The sequence below is a fragment of the Sinohyriopsis cumingii genome, chromosome 11 (assembly GCF_028554795.1).
Source record: "Sinohyriopsis cumingii isolate HCF-2022 chromosome 11, ASM2855479v2, whole genome shotgun sequence".
Lineage (NCBI taxonomy): Eukaryota > Metazoa > Mollusca > Bivalvia > Unionida > Unionidae > Sinohyriopsis > Sinohyriopsis cumingii.
The window spans coordinates 62085947-62107067 of record NC_142971.1 but is presented as its reverse complement, the minus strand read 5'-3'; the positions used below and the strand labels follow the sequence as shown (position 1 = coordinate 62107067).

Below are 21121 nucleotides of genomic sequence, written 5' to 3'. Positions count from 1 at the left end.
CAGTTTATCTTACAAAATGCACTTAAGTTTTATCTCTATATAAATAAGAATTAAACACAAACAAATAAAATGACTGAGTAATTATAACTCTGAAGGTATTTAATACAGACAAATGCATACATTCAGGTATCAAGACTAAATGTATGTACATGTATGACTGTTACTTTACAAAAAAAAGTGAGAGGCTCCTTTTATAATGTGGGGTTGTGTTTATCTCTAACTAAATAAGAAATGAAAACAAACTAATACGATGTTTGAGTAATTATAATTCTGAAAGTATATATGATAGACACATTCTGGTACCATGAGTGAATGTACATGTATGACTGTTACTTTAAGCAAACATACTGAGAGGCTCCACAGGTGTGTGTTTTGTAAAAAAAAAACCTAGGAAGGGTAAATAGCAAGTAAGAAACAATATACCAGTGAGGGTCAGTGTAATTGGTACCTTGACAGTCTTCAGATAAACATGACCAAATTGTTTTAGTTCTCTCTTCCTATCTTTCCCTTTTATATTGCCTAAACTATTTGATAACTGAATAAAAAATATAACTTGTGTGATTTTCTACACTGGTGTGTTTGGAAACACTTTACAACTCGGTAGACTATTACCAACTCCAAATGATAGGTGTGTTCGGAAATAAAGAGTACTCATCTCTCAGGATCAGCTACCTTGATTTTATTAAAAGCATATAAAATGTACCGAAAACGCATAACCCACAAGCCACGACTTTCAAACCTGATGGTAATACCTCCTTAAAGTGCATGACAATGTCAACACTGATACATGTTATGAACCGAATCAAGCCAGTACCAAAAAAAATGTTAGTGGTGGATAACATAATACATGATTTTCACATATTCACCAGATGATTTGGTGCAACTGCTTTAAGGAATAAATGTACTTCCTGGGATCACAAGAATAGATCTGTAAGACCTGAAATTTATGTAAACTATAGATATGCAATAACTATGATGCTGTTGGCGGTAAAACTTCAAACTTTGACAGTATTTTGCATCATATGACTACACATTTTTGCATTTTGTTTATGCGAGCCAGTAAAACTATTGTCTACTACTAGAGTAAACACTCAAACAATGTGTCAAATAAGTAGCAAGTTAAATTCAGTAAGTAACAAGTTTTTTATTTTAAAAGTTTAAGAAACTCTTGGCCTTAAAACCTGGCACTTATTTGTTCTAGAAAGGGAAAATATACATGCTATAACACACCTGCTGATATATTTCTGTCTTTGTTTGGTGTTCATTACCATACACATTTCTGATCCCTATGGTGGGGATTTGTTATGAGAACTGACACTATGGTTTTAACAATGAAATAAAAGTAGGGCTTGAAAATACAATAAGCTGTTTTCATGCATTTGCTTTATTGTTCAACTCTATTTATTAGACAAATTAATGTGAACCTACATCATGCATCCTTCAATAGACTTCATAAGACTATGGAATTTAAATGAAACATCCTACAATAGGCCTCATGCGACTGGAAATTTTCATGAAACATCCCACAATAGACCCCATACAACTGGAAATTTACATGAACATTTCCACCAAGCACATAAATTTTACAGCAGGAGTTAATGAAACCAAATTCTGAAGGAATTCATCCAGATTTGCATGATTTCCTATTCATTAATACCATAATTTCAGTCCAAGCTTGATGGAAAATGTAGTATCACAGAAGACATTGTTGAGAGAAATTATTTCCTTATAATGACTTCAGAGCATAACGAATGTTCAAAATTAAGAATCACTGTCAAATTTTAATGTTTTTAATTTATAATTGATATATATATATATATTTTTATTTTATTTTATAGAGAAAATTGTTATTATAAATTATATAGAAAAATTGACCTGATGTATTTAATACAAATATAGTTCATATTAAGATTTGGGGCTCTGCAATGACATTGTTCTATTCTAATTCCTATTTATTTAAAAATTATCTGTACTTTTACATTTTTTTATTCTTTTTCTTATTTAGTTCGAAATTATCTGTACTTTTACATTTTTTTAATTCTAAATCCTATTTAGTTCAAAAATATCTATACTTTTACATTTTTTATTCTAATTCCTAGTTAGTTAAAAAATTATCTGTACTTTTACATCTATTTATTCTAATTTCTATTTAGTTCAAAATTATCTGTACTTGTACATTTTTTTATTCTACCGGTAATTCCTATTTAGTTCCAAATTATCTGTACTTTTTACATATTTTTTATTCTAATTCCTATTTAGTTCCAAATTATCTGTACTTTTACATAATTTTTTTTCTAATTCCTATTTAGTTCCAAATTATCTGTACTTTTACATATTTTTTATTCTAATTCCTATTTAGTTCCAAATTATCTGTACTTTTACATAATTTTTTTTCTAATTCCTATTTAGTTCCAAATTATCTGTACTTTTACATACTTTTTATTATAATTCCTATTTAGTTCCAAATTATCTGTACTTTTACATATTTTTTATTCTAATTCCTATTTAGTTCCAAATTATCTGTACTTTTACATAATTTTTTTTCTAATTCCTATTTAGTTCCAAATTATCTGTACTTTTACATACTTTTTATTCTAATTCCTATTTAGTTCCAAATTATCTGTACTTTTACATATTATTTATTCTAATTCCTATTTAGTTCCAAATTATCTGTATTTTTACATATTTTTTATTCTAATTCCTATTTAGTTCCAAATTATCTGTACTTTTACATTTTTAGTACACATATTGCTACCCCCCATCTTATGCAATGTTCCCAAGGTAAGTCATGTAACTTGAAATTTTTGGTTTCACTGCCTTTACTTTCATTGAAAACTAAATGAGGTTAATTAACTTCAATATCATTATTTTAGTCATTCTAGCCATTTATCTTAATTTTTTGTTTTAAACAAATAACTTTTTTTTACTCTTCATTAAAAACAGTAAATAAAATAAATTCATAAGAAATCATGCCAGTGCAACATACACCTAAGTTGAAATCATGTACAAATGTGGACACCTGTTGCTTTAGATAATTACAAAGAATATTCTAACATAGTTAAAGATACATGTCAATTCTGACTATATGGTTAATGTCTTAATATGTCCAGCTTTATAATATAACATACAATAAATAATTTCATCATTTAGCAAATGATCCTAATTTTTAAAAAAATGAAAAAGCATAATTATTTCTTGATTATTAAAAAATATTATAAATTCTAAATACGTCTACAAAGTTCTACAAATCTTTGAACTTTTTCACACTACACTGGCTCATACAAAACAAATTTATGAAATCAACACTGATACAAGTTATATTGCAATCATACAAAACAAATTTACAAAATCAACATTGAGACAAGTTATATAGCAATCATATAAAAAGAATTTACAAAATCAACATTGAGACAAGTTATATAGCAAACATACAAAACAAATTTACAAAATCAACAGTGAGACAAGTTATACAGCAATCATACAAAACAAATTTACAAAATCAACATTGAGACAAGTTATACAGCAATCATACAAAACAAATTTACAAAATCAACATTGAGACAAGTTATATAGCAAGAATCACTCAAAGAGATCGATGTTCTACTGGCTGAAAAGAATTTCCAGGTAATCACAATAAGATCAAGGCTGAAACCATCTCCGATAATGATATTCTTTAAATTAGCTTCATGGTGGACACATTAGCTTTCTGATTTTCACCATTTTCGTTTAGGACCAATGAGACATCATAAAAAGTATTTTTTTAGACAAGCCATGTTGACAGACTTTCAGCTTTGGAAGAGTAACAATTATAATATTTTTAAGATGGCTGCCACAGTGGCCATATTAAGTATCAGACTGGCATTATGTTCATTTATTACCAATAAGATATCTTAAGAATCATTTTGGTGAAAGCACAGTATCAACATTACCAGTCATCCAGAAGTAGTGAAAGACTTTCATGAGGCCAATGTCCAGCCATATTGGAAGTCATATCAGCACCATTTTTATTTATGGCCATGAAGTCTTTCAGTGAATATACCATTCATTCAAGAGTAGTGATAACATGAATCTCAAGATGGCCACTGTGATGACCATACTGGATGTCCGAGAAGCACCATTTTCAGTAAGGACCAAGTAAATATCATAAGAAACAACTTAATATAAAGCAGATGTTGATACATCAATTTAGGAGATGCAGCAACAGAAAGATATTCAAGATGGACACCACATATTGGACTATGTTTTATTGGTCACAAGCTCAGCATCATTACGAAGTGAAAACCCATGTCAATATTGCTTTTTGTTCAGAAGGAGGAATGAAAATAAGATGGCTGCTGTGATGGTTATACTTGACATCAGATTGGCATAATTTTTATTTTGGACCAAACGTGATATCAAGCCAAGTCTTCTGGTGAAACCTTGTGTCTGTGTGACTCTTCATTCTGAACAAGTAGTAATAACAAGATGTGGTAGCCATATTGGATGCCATATTGGCATCATTTCTCTCCAGGAGCAAGTATACATCACAAGAAGTCTTGTAGCAAAATTCTCATGCTGATATGACCATCCATTCATTTTCAGTAATGCCACTCTCATGGCAGTCTTTTCATTCAGAACCAAACAGATATCAGATGTCTTCTGGTGAAACCCCATGTCATCATGATTTTCTCTTCAGAAGTGATAAAAAGATTTTCAAGATGACAGGTGTCGCAACCATACTGGATATTCATGCAGTACTATTTTCATTTAGGCTTCCTAATAAGATCGTGATGAAACTGTGTGCATTAGGTTTCATGGCAATTCTCCAAGCAGTTTAGAACGGGTGGCAAAAAATAAACTTGTGTTAGTGGACAAACAGACAAAGGACAACACACCATTCAATAAGGTCTTCTGGTCTTTGACTAGTCCAGCTAAAAATACAAAATATCGCTGCATAGATCATGGTAGTATAACGCTTTAGATGCAGTGATGTGATTACACTACACTTCAGTATTAAGAAGATAATGTTGGGTAATATTCAAAACCAACCAAGATAGACAAAAAAATTACCATTTTACAATTCTGTATCACAATATACAATTGCAACTGAATATTGGCAAAATGTTTACCACTTTACAATTCTGTGTCAAGTTATGCAATTATAATACAATATATTTTAAGATGTTATTTGATAATACATATCACTCTTATTCACCACTCTTAGATTGAAGATAATGTTTTTATTGGAATGTTGATAAACATAATAAAATATTGCAGTTTAAAAATCAGGCCAAAATCAAACTCTTATAAAGTGATTCAGTAAATATTTACTGTAATCAGCTCAATTTTATAAGATGCTTTTCAGGAAAGCATCAAGAAAAAGAAAAATATGTACAGAAATTGTGTTTTGTTTTTTGTGTTCCTGTACATGAACCACCACTGTGGAACCATGACAACCCAATAGAACAGTTCAGATTTGACTAGATGGTACCATGAATTGCACTTCTAGCTGAAGTTAGCCAATGCATCATTAGAACAGTCACATGACCATCACAAAGGTAAGGAGTAGATCAGAAGGAATCATCTTTGAGGACAGAAAAGTATTCAAGCTGAAAGAAAAAGCATAAAAATGTGTGATTCCCATTTTCATATCATGCAAAATAATTATGACATCTTAGACTAAGGAATTCTTTCAAAGGATCAAAGAAACATAATTAGTTGACCATTTAGTTTAAATAAGGTGTCCTTGCTATGTATTGGTTGACATGTCACTATGAAAAATAGACAAAACTTCAAAGCAGCCATGCATTAATTCACGTCATTAGTAAACATGGCCAAAACATTATAGCAGAACTATTTTCCAATATCTTAAAATTCAATTTAATTATTGATATGCAGTCAAAAATATACACAAAGGCTGTGATTCTGTGCGATCTCTCAATATTTTGCCTGAAACCAGCAACATGCCAACTTGCTAAAACTCTGCCATGAACTGCAACCATCAGACTGTTTGTTAGTTTGTTTGTTTGTTGCTTTTAATGGAACTTTTAAAATGTTAATGGCTATATCACTTTTAACACGTAAATGGCTTTCTCACTTTTAATATTTTAACAACTCCTCCAGTGGCCTACTGGTTAGAGCATCTGCCTCAGATGTGGTAGGTCATAGGTTTGATCCCTGGCTGAGTCATACTAAAGACTTATAAAAATGGTACTGACAGCTGCCTCGCTTGGTGCTCAGCAGTTAGAGGTTAGTGTTAGGACTGGTTGGCCAGGTGTCAGGATAATGTGACTGGGTGGGACATCATGCTATATGTCTGTGGCATGATGCCCCAGTGCTAGTTCCACACTGCAGACATTTTACAGATATGACTGAAAAATTGTTAAAGCTAAGTTCAAAAATCCAAATCACACACACATTTTAACTTGTAAATGACTATATCACTTTTAACATGTTAATGGTTATATCATGCCAGGGATATGGGAATTAAGTATCTTTTCCAAGGGCCCACTGACATTACTGACCTAAGTTGGCAGGTCTCAAACACATGCCACTATTTATTTCAAGATTACAGTGGCCCCAAGTGGTCTAAAGCACTCCCCATTTTGGATCACTGCCATCTCACCTCTGTCTGAGCGGGTTCAAGTTTTGGGTTCGGCCAATGTGGATATGTGAGAAAGGTTGCCACTAGCTTCTCGTGAGTCAGTGGTTTCTTCTGGGGTTTTCCCATGTTCTTCCTCCACCACTGATACTGGCCACCATGTATAGCCTATCCTGTGGTGAAAAATGGCATTAAACCCTACAACTGCAATAACAACAAGAACGAGAATTACACCTTACTAGCTAAACTACCACAACCAAAAGTCAGTGGATAGTGGTAGTAGAATACAGCGTGGTGAAAATGCAGGGAACAGCAGTAAATTTTGCCTTGAAAGTAGTTATGGGTGTCATAAAAAATGTTCTAAGATTTGCAAAGATGACTACCAAATGGTTAGACAGTCATTGAAAATATCAATGGATGTACAAAAAAAAGCTACTATACTATGCCACAATTAGCTTTTGTTTTAATCACAATTTAAACTCACAATTCATACTGGTCAGAAACATGATCAACCTAAACTGTCATGGATGGTTATTCACAACAGAACTGTTGCTGTTGACATCTGCAAATGCATCTGATAATTTCAATTATATGTATCTTGCATGTTTTCCAAAGATGGAAATTACTTTGCAAAATAGGGTAGTCTGAATTAAACAGTTAACTACCATGACTGCTCTACATAAGACATTTTTTAATGCTGTCTACTGGAAACTTAACAAGTTCCAGAATATCAACCATTGCATTGGGATCAAACACCAACCACTGCATTGGGATCAAACTCCAACCATTGCATTGGGATCAAATGAAACCAATTATTTTTAAAGTTTTATAATGAATTGTATACAATGATGCCAACACCCTCAAACTTGTGTGACACATAAACAAAACAAATGCTCTAGCCATATAGATTTTTCACAATTTAATTACCTGTATTGGCTTTCCAAAGTTAATAATTACGTTGAATAATCATCATAAATTATTTACTCATTGTAATCAACATCAGGTGATCAGTAAGGAGATGACAACATAGTTCATTTGGATTGGTTTGGTGTTTATGGCACAGCAACACAAGTGAGTTATTTTGTGCCAAGGCAATTGGAGTGAAGCATCCTGTTTAAGGGACACATCACTGTAGAATGTGTTGATCCATTTGGTAGGATTCGGTCCTGCACACATCACTGTAGCATGGGTTGATCCAATGGTAGGATTGAACCCTGCACCTTTCCCATGTCACATGTTTTGCATACCAACATGTTAGTCATGGTGGGCCATGTATCCATTGGTTGTATCTTACAACAATCCAATGAGCCACAGAAGCTCATGTATGCATTGGTTGCCTCTTACAACATGTGTGAGAGTGCATCCAGCCCATTCTACTAATCTCTTACACCATGCTATAGGGTGCATCCAGCACATTCTACTAATCTCTTACAACATGCTGGAGAGTGTATCCAGCCTATTCTACATTTCCAGGTCCACATATGTTTAGGAAATACTCTTAAATAAAAATCAGTGCTGTTTGCTGTGAAAACTGACTTAGATTTTATGTAAATTCTCCAAGAATGAATACATATCATCTAATGTATAATAACAAAGAGATAAGGAAATAAAATGTTTGGAATGGAAAAGTGTTTGCCTCATTAAAACAGGAGGAATACAGAACCATGCTCAACTTTTGTGTCCAGTAAATGGACCTGGATGGGTACTGTACCCTCACTTTTGTATGATGGCTATTATGTGAATCCCATCTAATGGCTCTTAAGTGAATATTATCAAATGGCTATTATGTGAATACCATCTGATGACTAGTATGTGAATCCCATCTAATGACTATCATGTGAATCCCATCTAATGGCTCTTAAGTGAATATTATCAAATGGCTATTATGTGAATACCATCTGATGACTAGTATGTGAATCCCATCTAATGACTATCATGTGAATCCCATCTAATGGCTACTATGTGAATCCTATCTAATGACTGTTATGTGACTCCCATCTAATGACTATCATGTGAATCCCATCTAATGACTACTATGTGAATCCTATATAATGACTTATGCAAATCATATTTAATGACTATTATGTGAATCCTATCTGATGGCTATTATGTGAATCCTATCTGATGACTATGTGAATCATATCAAATGACTATTAATTGAATCTTATATAATGACTATCATGTGAATCGCATCTACTGGCTACTATGTGAATCCTATCTAATGGCTATTATGTGAATCCCATCTAATGGCTATTATGTGAATCCTATCCAATGACTACCTGTTAATCTTATCCAATGACTATTATATGAATCTTATGTAATGGGTATTATGTTAATCCCATCTGATGACTATTATGTGAATTCTATCCAATGACAATTATATGAATATTACATAATGGCTGTTATGTGAATCCTATCTAATGGCTATTATGTGAATTCGATCTGATGGCTATTATTTGAATCTTATCTAATGACTATTATGTGAATCCTATCTAATGACTGTTATGCGACTCCCATCTAATGACTATCATGTGAAACCTATCTAATGACTATCATGTAAATCCCATCTAATGGCTATTATGTGAATCATATCCAATGACAATTATATGAATATTATGTAATGGCTATTATGTATGGCTATTATGTGAATCCTATCTGATGACTTCTGTGAATTCTGTCTAATGACTATTATGTGAATCCTATCTAACGACTTATGTGAATCCTATCTGATGGTTATTATGTGAATCATATCTAATGACTATTATGTGACTCCTATCTAATGACTATTGAATGAATCCTACATAATGACTATCATGTGAATCCCATATAATGGCTACAACATGAATCCTATCTAATGGCTATTATGTGAATCCCATCTAATGGCTATTATGTGAATCTTATCCAATGACTATCATGTGAATCCTATCCAATGACTATCATGTGAATCCTATCCAATGACTATCATGTGAATCTTATCCAATGACTATTATATGATTATTATGTAATGGGTATTAAGTGAATCCTGTCTGATAGCTATAATGTGAATCCTATATGATGGCTATTCTATGAATTCTATTAATGGCTATTATGTGAATCTTATTTAATGACTATTATGCAAATATTATGTAAAGGGTATTTTGTTAATCCCATCTAATGGCTATTATGTGAATCCTATCTAAATTAAAGTTTGCTTTGCCTTGGTCACATATTAGGGGGTGTGAAAGATAAAAGCTTAGCTTCTTTTGGAAATATAAGAGTAACTTTTTGTAAAAATAACTTGATCTTAGAAAAAAGTAATCTGGTATGCAGTGCAACATGATGCAATTTTTCTTTGCTGTCTTTTTAAACAGTACTAAGACAGGCTTTTGAATTCTTGGCAAAGGTCAACAGTACTCCATTTGTACTTATGATTACTCACTGAAAAGTATTCATACTCATTCTCCCAATTAGGAAAACCAGAAGTAGTTGTACTAATAATCCAACTAAACAAAAGTACTTTTACTTAAGTACAATAAAACATACTTGTAATTCAGTGCATTAAAAGTAATCTGCCACATATCTGTGTGATGAACCAGACAAAAGAGAAATTGATACTGGATACTGTGTAGACACAAACCTCTACAGGGAAAGAAATAGGGGAACTAGCATAAGATTTATATGCTTATTTTGTCGATTTGTGGTTATGTGAGAAAGCTTACCAGTAACTTTCTAGTAATAGGTGTTTCTTCATGAGGTTTCCAAAACGTTCTTCCAGTAAATATACTGGCTGCCATCTATAGCCTATCAAGTGCTGAAAATTGGTGTCAAACCCACAAAACCAATTTTCTTTTCTTACTGATTTAAAGTTTGATCCCAATAATTTTCCAAATAAGTAACATAAACAAAACAAAGACAGATACATAGCCAAGCTGAAAGTACATAGACAAAAACAGATGAGAATTAGTAGGTCATTTAAATTAAGTGAGAAGATACGGCATGTAAATTCAAATTAAGCATAATAGTAGAAAACAAAATAAAATTATATTAATATGCAAGTAACAAATCTAATACAAATTAAGTTTAGAATATATAAAAACTTTAGCTATGTCCAAATCTGCCACAACACTACAGGTACACAACTAGTAAAAGCCTAATTAGGAAGACTACAGGTACACCACTAGTAAAAGCTTAATTAGGAAGACCACATGCACACAGCTAGTAAAAGTTTAATTAGGAAGACTACAGGTACACAACTAGTAAAAACTTAATTATGAAGACTTCAGGTACACATCTAGTAATAGCTTAATTAGGAAGACTACAGGTACACAGCTAGAAAGAGCTTAATTAGGAAGAATACAGGTATACAACTAGTAAAATCTTAATTAGAAAGACTACAGGTATACAACTAGTCTAAGCCTAATTAGGAAGACTACAGGTATACAACTAGTAATAGCTTAATTATGAAGACTACAGGTACACAGCAAGTAAGAGCTTAATTAGGAAGACTATGGGTACACAACTAGTAAAAGCTTAATTAGAAAGACTACAGGTACACAACTAGTAAAAGCTTAATTAGGAAGACTACAGGTAAACAACTAGTAAAAGCTTAATCAAGAAGACAACAGGTACACAGCTAGTAAGAGCTTAATTAGGAAGACTACAGGTACACAACTAGTAAAAGCTTAATTAGAAAGACTACAGATACACAATTAGTAAAAGCTTAATTAGGAAGACTACAGGTAAACAATTAGTAAGAGCTGAATTAGGAAGACTACAGGTATACAGCTAGTAAAGTCTTAATTAGGAAGACTACAGGTTCACAACTTGTAAAAGCTTAATTAGGAAGACTACAGGTACACAACTAGTAATAGCTTAATTAGAAAGACAACAGGTACACAACTAGTAAAAGCTTAATTAGGAAGACTACATGTAAACAACTAGTAATAGCTTAATTAGGAAGACTACAGTTACACAGCTAGTAAAAGCTTAATTAGGAAGACTACAGGTACACAATATCTTAATTAGGAAGACTAAAGGTACACATCTAGTATGAGCTTAATTAGGAAGAATACAGGTATACAACTAGTAAAATCTTAATTAGGAAGACTACAGGTATACAACCAGTCTAAGCTTAATTAGGAAGACTACAGGTATACAACTAGTAATAGCTTAATTAGAAAGACTACAGGTACACAGCTAGTATGAGCTTAATTAGGAAGAATACAGGTATACAACTAGTAAAATCTTAATTAGGAAGACTACAGGTATACAACTAGTCTAAGCCTAATTAGGAAGACTACAGGTAAACAACTAGTAAAAGCTTAATTAGGAAGAAAAAGTAAAGTGCAGTAGACCCTCTGTCATCTGAAAATTATTTGTACAAATGATTATTTATCCAAAAGAATATAAAACACTTGCAGATTTTGCATAGCTCACACACACCCTCATTTACATAAACTTGCATTATTTTTAAAGTGTAGTTCTGACCATTCACTAAAAGAATAAATCAGGCTTTTTGTGTTTTATGTGCAGCAAAACTTTAAACCTATATCATGCTGAGTCAAGCAAAGAAAGTGTACTGCAACACCATCCAAGTAAATCCACTTTCATCCAACGGTGGGAAACGAACCCACACTGTTCTTGTCACAAGTTCAAAGCTATAAATGCTGCACCAAACAGATCCATGATTTCAGTTATACAAGGTTGTAATGTACTTCCTTGTAAAGCATGAAACAGTATAAAAGTGTATATCATGATTTTAATTGTACAAGGCTGTAGTGTACTTCCATGTGAGGCATGAAACAGTATAAAGTGTATATCCATGATTTTAGTTATACAAGACTGTAGAGTACTTCCATGTGAAGCATGAAATAGTATAAAAGTGTATATCCATGATTTTAGTTATACAAGACTGTAGAGTACTTCCATGTGAAGCATGAAACAGTATAAAAGTGTATATCATGATTTTAGTTATTCAAGGCTGTAGTGTACTTCCATGTGAAGCATGAAACAGTATAAAAGTGTATATCCATGAATTTAATTATACAAGGCTGTAGTGTACATCCATGTGAAGCATGAAACAGTATAAAAGTGTATATCCATGAATTTAGTTATACAAGACTGTAGTGTTCTTCCATGTGAAGCATGAAACAGTATAAAAGTGTATATCCATGAATTTAGTTATTCAAGGCTGTAGTGTACTTCCGTGTGAAGCATGAAACAGTATAAAAGTGTATATCCATGAATTTAGTTATTCAAGGCTGTAGTGTACTTCCGTGTGAAGCATGAAACAGTATAAAAGTGTATATCCATGATTTTAGTTATACAAGGCTGTAGTGTACTTCCAGGTGAAGCATGAAACAGTATAAAAGTGTATATCCATGATTTTAGTTATTCAAGGCTGTAGTGTACCTCCATGTGAAGCATGAAACAGTATAAAAGGGTATATCCATGAATTTAGTTATACAAGGCTGTAGTGTACATCCATGTGAAGCATGAAACAGTATAAAAGTGTATATCATGATTTTAGTTATTCAAGGCTGTAGTGTACTTCCATGTGAAGCATGAAACAGTATAAAAGTGTATATCATGATTTTAATTATACAAGGCTGTAGTGTACTTCCATGTGAAGCATGAAAAATGGTATAGGAGTGTATATAATGATTTTAATTGTACAAGGCTGTAGTGTACTTCCATGTGAAGCATGAAATAGTATAAAAGTGTATATCCATGAATTTAGTTATTCAAGGCTGTAGTGTACTTCCGTGTGAAGCATGAAACAGTATAAAAGTGTATATCATGATTTTAGTTATTCAAGGCTGTAGTGTACTTCCATGTGAAGCATGAAACAGTATAAAAGTGTATATCATGATTTTAGTTATTCAAGGCTGTAGTGTACTTCCATGTGAAGCATGAAACAGTATAAAAGTGTATATCCATGAATTTAGTTATACAATGCTGTAGTGTACATCCATGTGAAGCATGAAATAGTATAAAAGTGTATATCCATGATTTTAGTTATACAAGACTGTAGAGTACTTCCATGTGAAGCATGAAACAGTATAAAAATGTATATCATGATTTTAGTTATTCAAGGCTGTTGTGTACTTCCATGTGAAGCATGAAACAGTATAAAAGTGTATATCATGATTTTAGTTATTCAAGGCTGTAGTGTACTTCCATGTGAAGCATGAAACAGTATAAAAGTGTATATCCATGAATTTAGTTATACAATGCTGTAGTGTACATCCATGTGAAGCATGAAATAGTATAAAAGTGTATATCCATGATTTTAGTTATACAAGACTGTAGAGTACTTCCATGTGAAGCATGAAACAGTATAAAAATGTATATCATGATTTTAGTTATTCAAGGCTGTAGTGTACTTCCATGTGAAGCATGAAACAGTATAAAAGTGTATATCATGATTTTAGTTATTCAAGGCTGTAGTGTACTTCCATGTGAAGCATGAAACAGTATAAAAGTGTATATCCATGAATTTAGTTATACAATGCTGTAGTGTACATCCATGTGAAGCATGAAATAGTATAAAAGTGTATATCCATGATTTTAGTTATACAAGACTGTAGAGTACTTCCATGTGAAGCATGAAACAGTATAAAAATGTATATCATGATTTTAGTTATTCAAGGCTGTTGTGTACTTCCATGTGAAGCATGAAACAGTATAAAAGTGTATATCATGATTTTAGTTATTCAAGGCTGTAGTGTACTTCCATGTGAAGCATGAAACAGTATAAAAGTGTATATCCATGAATTTAGTTATACAATGCTGTAGTGTACATCCATGTGAAGCTTGAAACAGTATAAAAGTGTATATCCATGAATTTAGTTATCAAGACTGTAGTGTACTTCCATGTGAAGCATGAAACAGTATAAAAGTGTATATCCATGGTTTTAGTTATTCAAGGCTGTAGTGTACTTCTGTGTGAAGCATGAAACAGTATAAAAGTGTATATCCATGATTTTAGTTATTCAAGGCTATAGTTTACTTCCGTGTGGAGCATGAAACAGTATAAAAGTGTATATCCATGAATTTAGTCATACAAGACTGTAGTGTACTTCCATGTGAAGCATGAAACAGTATAAAAGTGTATATCATGATTTTAATTATACAAGGCTGTAGTGTACTTCCATGTGAAGCATGAAACAGTATAAAAGTGTATATCATGATTTTAATTATACAAGGCTGTAGTGTACTTCCATGTGAAGCATGAAACAGTATAAAAGTGTATATCATGATTTTAATTATACAAGGCTGTAGTGTACTTCCATGTGAAGCATGAAACAGTAAAAAAGTGTATATCATGATTTTAGTTATTCAAGGCTGTAGTGTGCTTGTATGTGAAGCATGAAACAGTATAAAAGTGTATATCATGAATTTAGTTATACAAGACTGTAGTGTACTTCCATGTGAAGCATGAAACAGTATAAAAGTATATATCCATGATTTCAGTTACACAAGGCTGTAGTGTACTTCCGTGTGAAGCATGAAACAGTATAAAAGTGTATATCCATGATTTCAGTTACACAAGGCTGTAATGTACTTCTGTGTAAAACATGGAAAAGTATAAAAGTGTATATCCATGATTTCAGTTACACTAGGTTGTTATGTACTTCTGTGTAAAGCATGAAACAGTATAAAAGTGTATATCCATGATTTCAGTTACACTAGGCTGTAACATACTTCTATGTAAACCATGAAACAGTATAAAAGTGTATATCCATGATTTTAGCTATACAAGGCTGTAATGTACTTCTATGTGAAGCAAGAAACAGTATAAAAGTGTATATCCATGATTTCAGTTACACTAGGTTGTTATTTAGTTCTGTGTAAAGCATGAAACAGTATAAAACTGTAGATCCATGATTTCAGTTACACTAGGTTCAACTGTACTTCAATACAACACATGAAACAGAAGACAAGCTTTTATCCATGATTTGAGTTTTACAAGGTTGTACTGTATACAAAGTATGACACAGTGCACAATGCATACAAGTTTCTATCCATGATTTCGGCTGTACAATATTCTACTGTACTTCTATGCAAAGTATGAGACAGTGTACAATGCATTCAATTTAATGAGTGTAGAGATTAATTTTTTAATTTTATTTGACAACTTTTTTGCATTTGGAAATGACTCTCTTAAAAGAAAAAAGAAAAGAAAGGTTTAAGTACATAGTTTCTTTCTCATATCTGGAGATTTGTCCAAGAAAATAATAATTGCTTAAGCGTTGAATCAAACAAATATTTTTTTAATTACTAGGGAATGGTCTTTTACATGGTATACAGTTTAAGTTTTATCAACAATCTAGAAACAGCATAATTTGATGAGAGAAAAACCCAGTCAAATACTTTAAATTGGAAAAAAAACAATCCCATATCCAGCTGATGTAAATCTTGAAGTAAAAATAACTGTGCACAGAAATATTGCAAACAAGTTTGTTACTGTTTAATGTAGCTTTGTTTTACATGACATGTAATATCCCTCTTGCATTAATTTCCAAATTTACTGAAAATACAAATAAACACCAATTACATACCTTTGGACACAGACGACATGGTATACCCTCTGTTGGGGTGGTTTTTGTAGTAACACCATGCTGCAAGAAACAGCAAGAGGAACGCCGAACACAAGCAGATTCCAACAACTATCCCATGTATTAAAGACATTCTTGTCTTTTCTTCCATGTCCACTCTACTAGGTGCTGAAAAATCAAAATTGGGACATATTTCCTAATCTAAGTTCTTTTTCTCAGTATTACAACTCAAATAAATTGACCAAATATAAATACACATCATCATCATCATCATCTGGAGACTACTGGGGTAGAGAGTATCTGGACTGAAACAGCCCTTGTCCAATCTAAGCCAATACTCTTATGTTCAGTTTACAGGCCACCTAGCATTAAAGCATTACTAAAGAAAGATTTAGAACTATTATATTTGGTGATTTTAACATTGACTACATGAAAACTCCACCATTAATATGGATAAGTCACTTTGAAACTTACAACTTTACTCAGTTAATTAACACCCCAACTAGAGTAACAGATAAAAGTGCTACAATCATTGATCATGTCTATACTAATAAACCTGAAAACAAAAGTGAAATTAATATGCCAGTGTAGGCACTGAGTGACCACTACCCAGTCTGTATTACTTGACATGTTCTGAAATCATCTAAAAATGGTCAACACATTGAAATACAATAAAGGGACTTTAAACAGTTTGATGAGGAAATGTTCTTAAATGATTTAAATTTGCAAATCCTTACAATCAGTCTGCAATATAGCTCATGTCAACACTGCCTTTTTCAAATGGTATCGGATGTTACATGCAGACAGACAAGCATGCCCCAATTTAAACAAAAAGGGTTAAACACCAAATTACACCCAAGTGGCTTACCCCTGAGATCAATGAGGCTAGGCACCTAAGACATAATTTCCATAAGAAAAAAGATGTGAAAATCTGTAGAAAGTGGAGGAATAAAGATTAACACCTGATAATTAAGGCAAAAGAGAACTACTATAAACAGGCTATTGATGAAAGTAAGAGTATCAAGACACTGGAAGCATATAAAAGAGCTGAACCCACCCAAAAACAGTTGTTTTCCCCTCTAGACTTAAGCAAAATGATGATATAGCAACATCTGTGCAAGACATTGTGGAAATGTTCAACAACTTCTTCATAAGCATCTCCAGTATCAGTATTCAGAACCAGACAAACAACCCGACTGAACTTGATGTTCTTCTATAAGAGCTCAAATTCCTGATGCTAATTATTTTTCAATAGCTAATGTTAATGAAGCTAATGTTTTTAATATGCTAATTAAGGTGAATAATAATAAATCCTCTGGATTGGATGGCATTGGTCCACAAATTCTTAAAATTGCTGCACCAGTAATAACAATGTCATTAACACATATCATAAACTTATTATAAGTATAATGTGTGGTAATTTTCCAGAAACACTGAAATGTGCAAATGTTACACCTATCTTTAAGAAAGGAGAAAAGGAGGATCCACGAAATTACAGACCAATATCAATTCTACCCGTACTGTCATAATTATTTGAAAAGCATGTAGCCATTCAAGTCTAAGATATATTTTGAAACATACTCTCTAGTTTTAAAAAGCACAATCAAGATTTAGAAAGTAGCACTCATGCCAAACAGAACTTACCAAATTAATTGATCTTTGGCTGAAGGAAATGGATAATGGACATTTGACTCAGATTGATTTCCTTGACTTCAAGAAAGCCTTTGATCTTGTTGATCATGAAATTCTGCTGCAAAAGTTGAACTGTTACAGGTTTGATAATCCTTATTTAAACTATTTTAGATCATAGCTAAACCAAAGGTCTCAACAAGTAAGCATTGGCAATATTAGCTCTCAAACTCGCACTGTTCATTCAGGGGTCCCTCAAGGCGCTGTTTTAGGCCCTCTCCTCTTCCTTATCTATATCAATGATCTACCATTAAATAATGAATCCACTTAATACAGATTTGTTTGCAGATGATGCAACCTTGTATACATCTATTTCTGATACTGGTTATCCAAATGAGATTAAACTCAGACCTTATTAGAGTCCAAAACATGGCACAACAAAATAGGATGGTAATTAATGAAGGTAAAACAAAATGTATAATTTTGGGGACATCACAAAAGCTACACAAGTCAGGGAACCCAGAACTATCTCCTGCAATAAATAATCATCTGTTAAAAAATGTCAAACATGAAAAGCTTGTAGATCTGACCATAGATAATAATTTATTATGGAATGACCATATTGATAAGCTTTGTAAAATACTGTCATTCAAAATTGCTCTACTCAGCAAAATCAAGAAATATTTACCTATGGAAACTCACAATCTATACAAGTTATATATTCTTCGGGCAATGGATTGTTGTTTTAATGTATGGGGAAATTGTGCTAAATCTCAGCTTGAGAGGATTTATAAACTTCAGAAACGAGCAGCACATGTAATTTTAGATGCGTCTAATGATCATCCCCTCAAAAGCATTGTTTACAGAACTTAAATGGTTCACAATATATGACAAGATAGATTTTCACAAGGCAGTTCTTTTATATAAATGTCTACATGGAACTGCACCAGAGTATCTTCAGGACTTATTCAGGCCTTTTTCAACAGAATGCCAGTTGAGATCAATATCACATGGAAACTTTCTAGCACCAAAACCAAGAACAATTTAAAAGAGCTTCCAATACTCTGGTACAGTTCTGTGGAACAAACCTCCACTGCATGTAAAATCTGCTGAAAATATTAGAGTATTTAAGAAGAGATATCATGAGCATGTATGTGTTTCAAATAGATAATGGAATTTAGTATTTTAACACTAAACATGTTAAAATAAAATAGTAATTATTGCTATCTTCATATAATGTGCATTGTTATACTCTCCTTAAGAGGGCCCCAAGGGAGAATAGTCCTTGACCAAAGGGTCACTCTCTATATAAATAAAGCATTATTATTATTATTATTATTATTATTATTCATGCAATGCTACAATATCTTAAACAGTCCATCATCATCATCATCAGCAGCAGCAGCAGCAGCATTCATGCAATTCTAGAGTGTCTTATAAGGTCCATCATCTTCATCATCATCATCGTTCATGCAATAACAGTGTCTTATAGGGTTTATCATCATTATCATCATGATTATCATCATCTTCATCGATATTCATGAATGCCAGAATATCTTACTTGGTTAATTTGAGTGCATTCAGTGGAAAATCATCATGTTTTAATATTGTTATTAATATTTTTTTATTATGATTATTATTATTATCATTATTACTTGTAACTAACATAGTTAACAATGTAAAATTCAAATGCTATATAATTACGTTGATAAACAACATCGTCTCCACATCTTGGGTACACAGTGGCACTGAAGTTATACTTGGGAGTCATTTCCATATCATCGATTACAAAATCTAATTTGAGTGTGTGGGCACTGCTGCACCATGGGACTTCCATCGACTTCTGGCAGCTTTCTTCCTGTATAGATAGGAAATAGTGTTTTACTAAACTCTTCAAATATTTTTGACAAATTCAAACCATATCTTTCAAGATTTCACATTTGTCTTACCTTTTGTACTATTTTTATATACATTTACAGAATTTTAATAACCTTGATGTTTCATCTAAATATGCCAGGACTCAGTACTCGTGGCATCCTGTTAGCCCAAGACTAGTAAATTTTCTGTCCAACTAATAGTCTTCAGAATTTCAATACTCCAGTCGCAAGTTAATTTTGTTGTGTGGCATTGTTTTGTGGGAAGGACTGATTAAGCACATCAACTAATTTATTTTATCTACTAGTCCTTCCAACTACAAAGAGATGGTAAATTCTAGGCATGTGTACCTATGTTTAGATTTTTGGATAGGGAAATGTTCCTAAAATGTTTCTGTAATTCTTCACTTTTTGCATTTTCAAATCTTTACTTTTAATTGGCAACTTACAGTCATTATTGTACTTAGATGTCACATGCTACATGCACTGTTTTACATGCTAATAAATACACACATAACACATGTTTATGCCCATTTTTACACACTAATAAATACACATATACCACATGTTTATGCACATCTGACACACTACTAAATACACACATACCACATGTTTATCGTTTTCTTTAAGACCAGCAAGACATCATACAAAATCTTTTAGTGAAAACTCCATCAGGATATGACTATCCATTCAGGATATGACAACCATCAGGATATGACTACCATCAGGATATGACTATCCATTCAGGATATGACTACCATCACGATATGATGACAACCATCAGGATATGACTACCATCAGGATATGAGAACCATAAGGATATGACAACCATCAGGATATGACTATCCATTCAGGATATGACAACCATCAGGATATGAATATCCATTCAGGATATGACTACCATCAGGATATGACTACCATCAGGATATGACAACCATCAGGATATGACTATCCATTCAGGATATGACAACCATCAGGATATGACTATCCATTCAGGATATGACAACCATCAGGATATGACTATCCATTCAGGATATGACAACCATCAGGATATGACTACCATCAGGATATGACAACCATCAGGATATGACTATCCATTCAGGATATGACTACCATCAGGATATGACAACCATCAGGATATGACTATCCATTCAGGATATGACTATCCATTCAGGATATGACAACCATCAGGATATGACTACCATCAGGATATGACTATCCATTCAGGATATGACTACCATCAGGATATGACTATCCATTCAGGATATGACAACCATCAGGATATGACTATCCATTCAGGATATGACTACCATCAGGATATTACTACCATCAGGATAGGACTATTCATTCACATTTCGATGCACATTTTCAGATGCCAATAAATACACACATACCACATGTTTATGTATTTTTTACATCTACTCATATACTATATTTCTACACACCTTTTAACTTGCAAAAACCCCATGTACATTTCTACACATTTTAACTTGCAAAAA

General features: G+C 32.6%; 1 protein-coding gene across 2 annotated transcripts in view; it reads right to left on the bottom strand.

Moving 5' to 3' along the window:
- Positions 1-249: 249 nt before the first annotated feature.
- Positions 250-21121, bottom strand: part of LOC149788554 (uncharacterized) — a 70265-nt gene continuing 49393 nt past the window's right edge. For both annotated transcript variants that reach the window (XM_089974587.1, XM_089974584.1), the window contains exons 4-6: positions 19453-19606; positions 16123-16287; positions 250-5588 (exon numbers count right to left, since the gene is read on the bottom strand). In XM_089974587.1, the coding sequence (XP_089830713.1) occupies positions 5584-5588; positions 16123-16287; positions 19453-19606 (324 nt within the window). In that variant the 3' untranslated portion in view covers positions 250-5583. The remainder of the gene's footprint in view (positions 5589-16122; positions 16288-19452; positions 19607-21121) is intronic.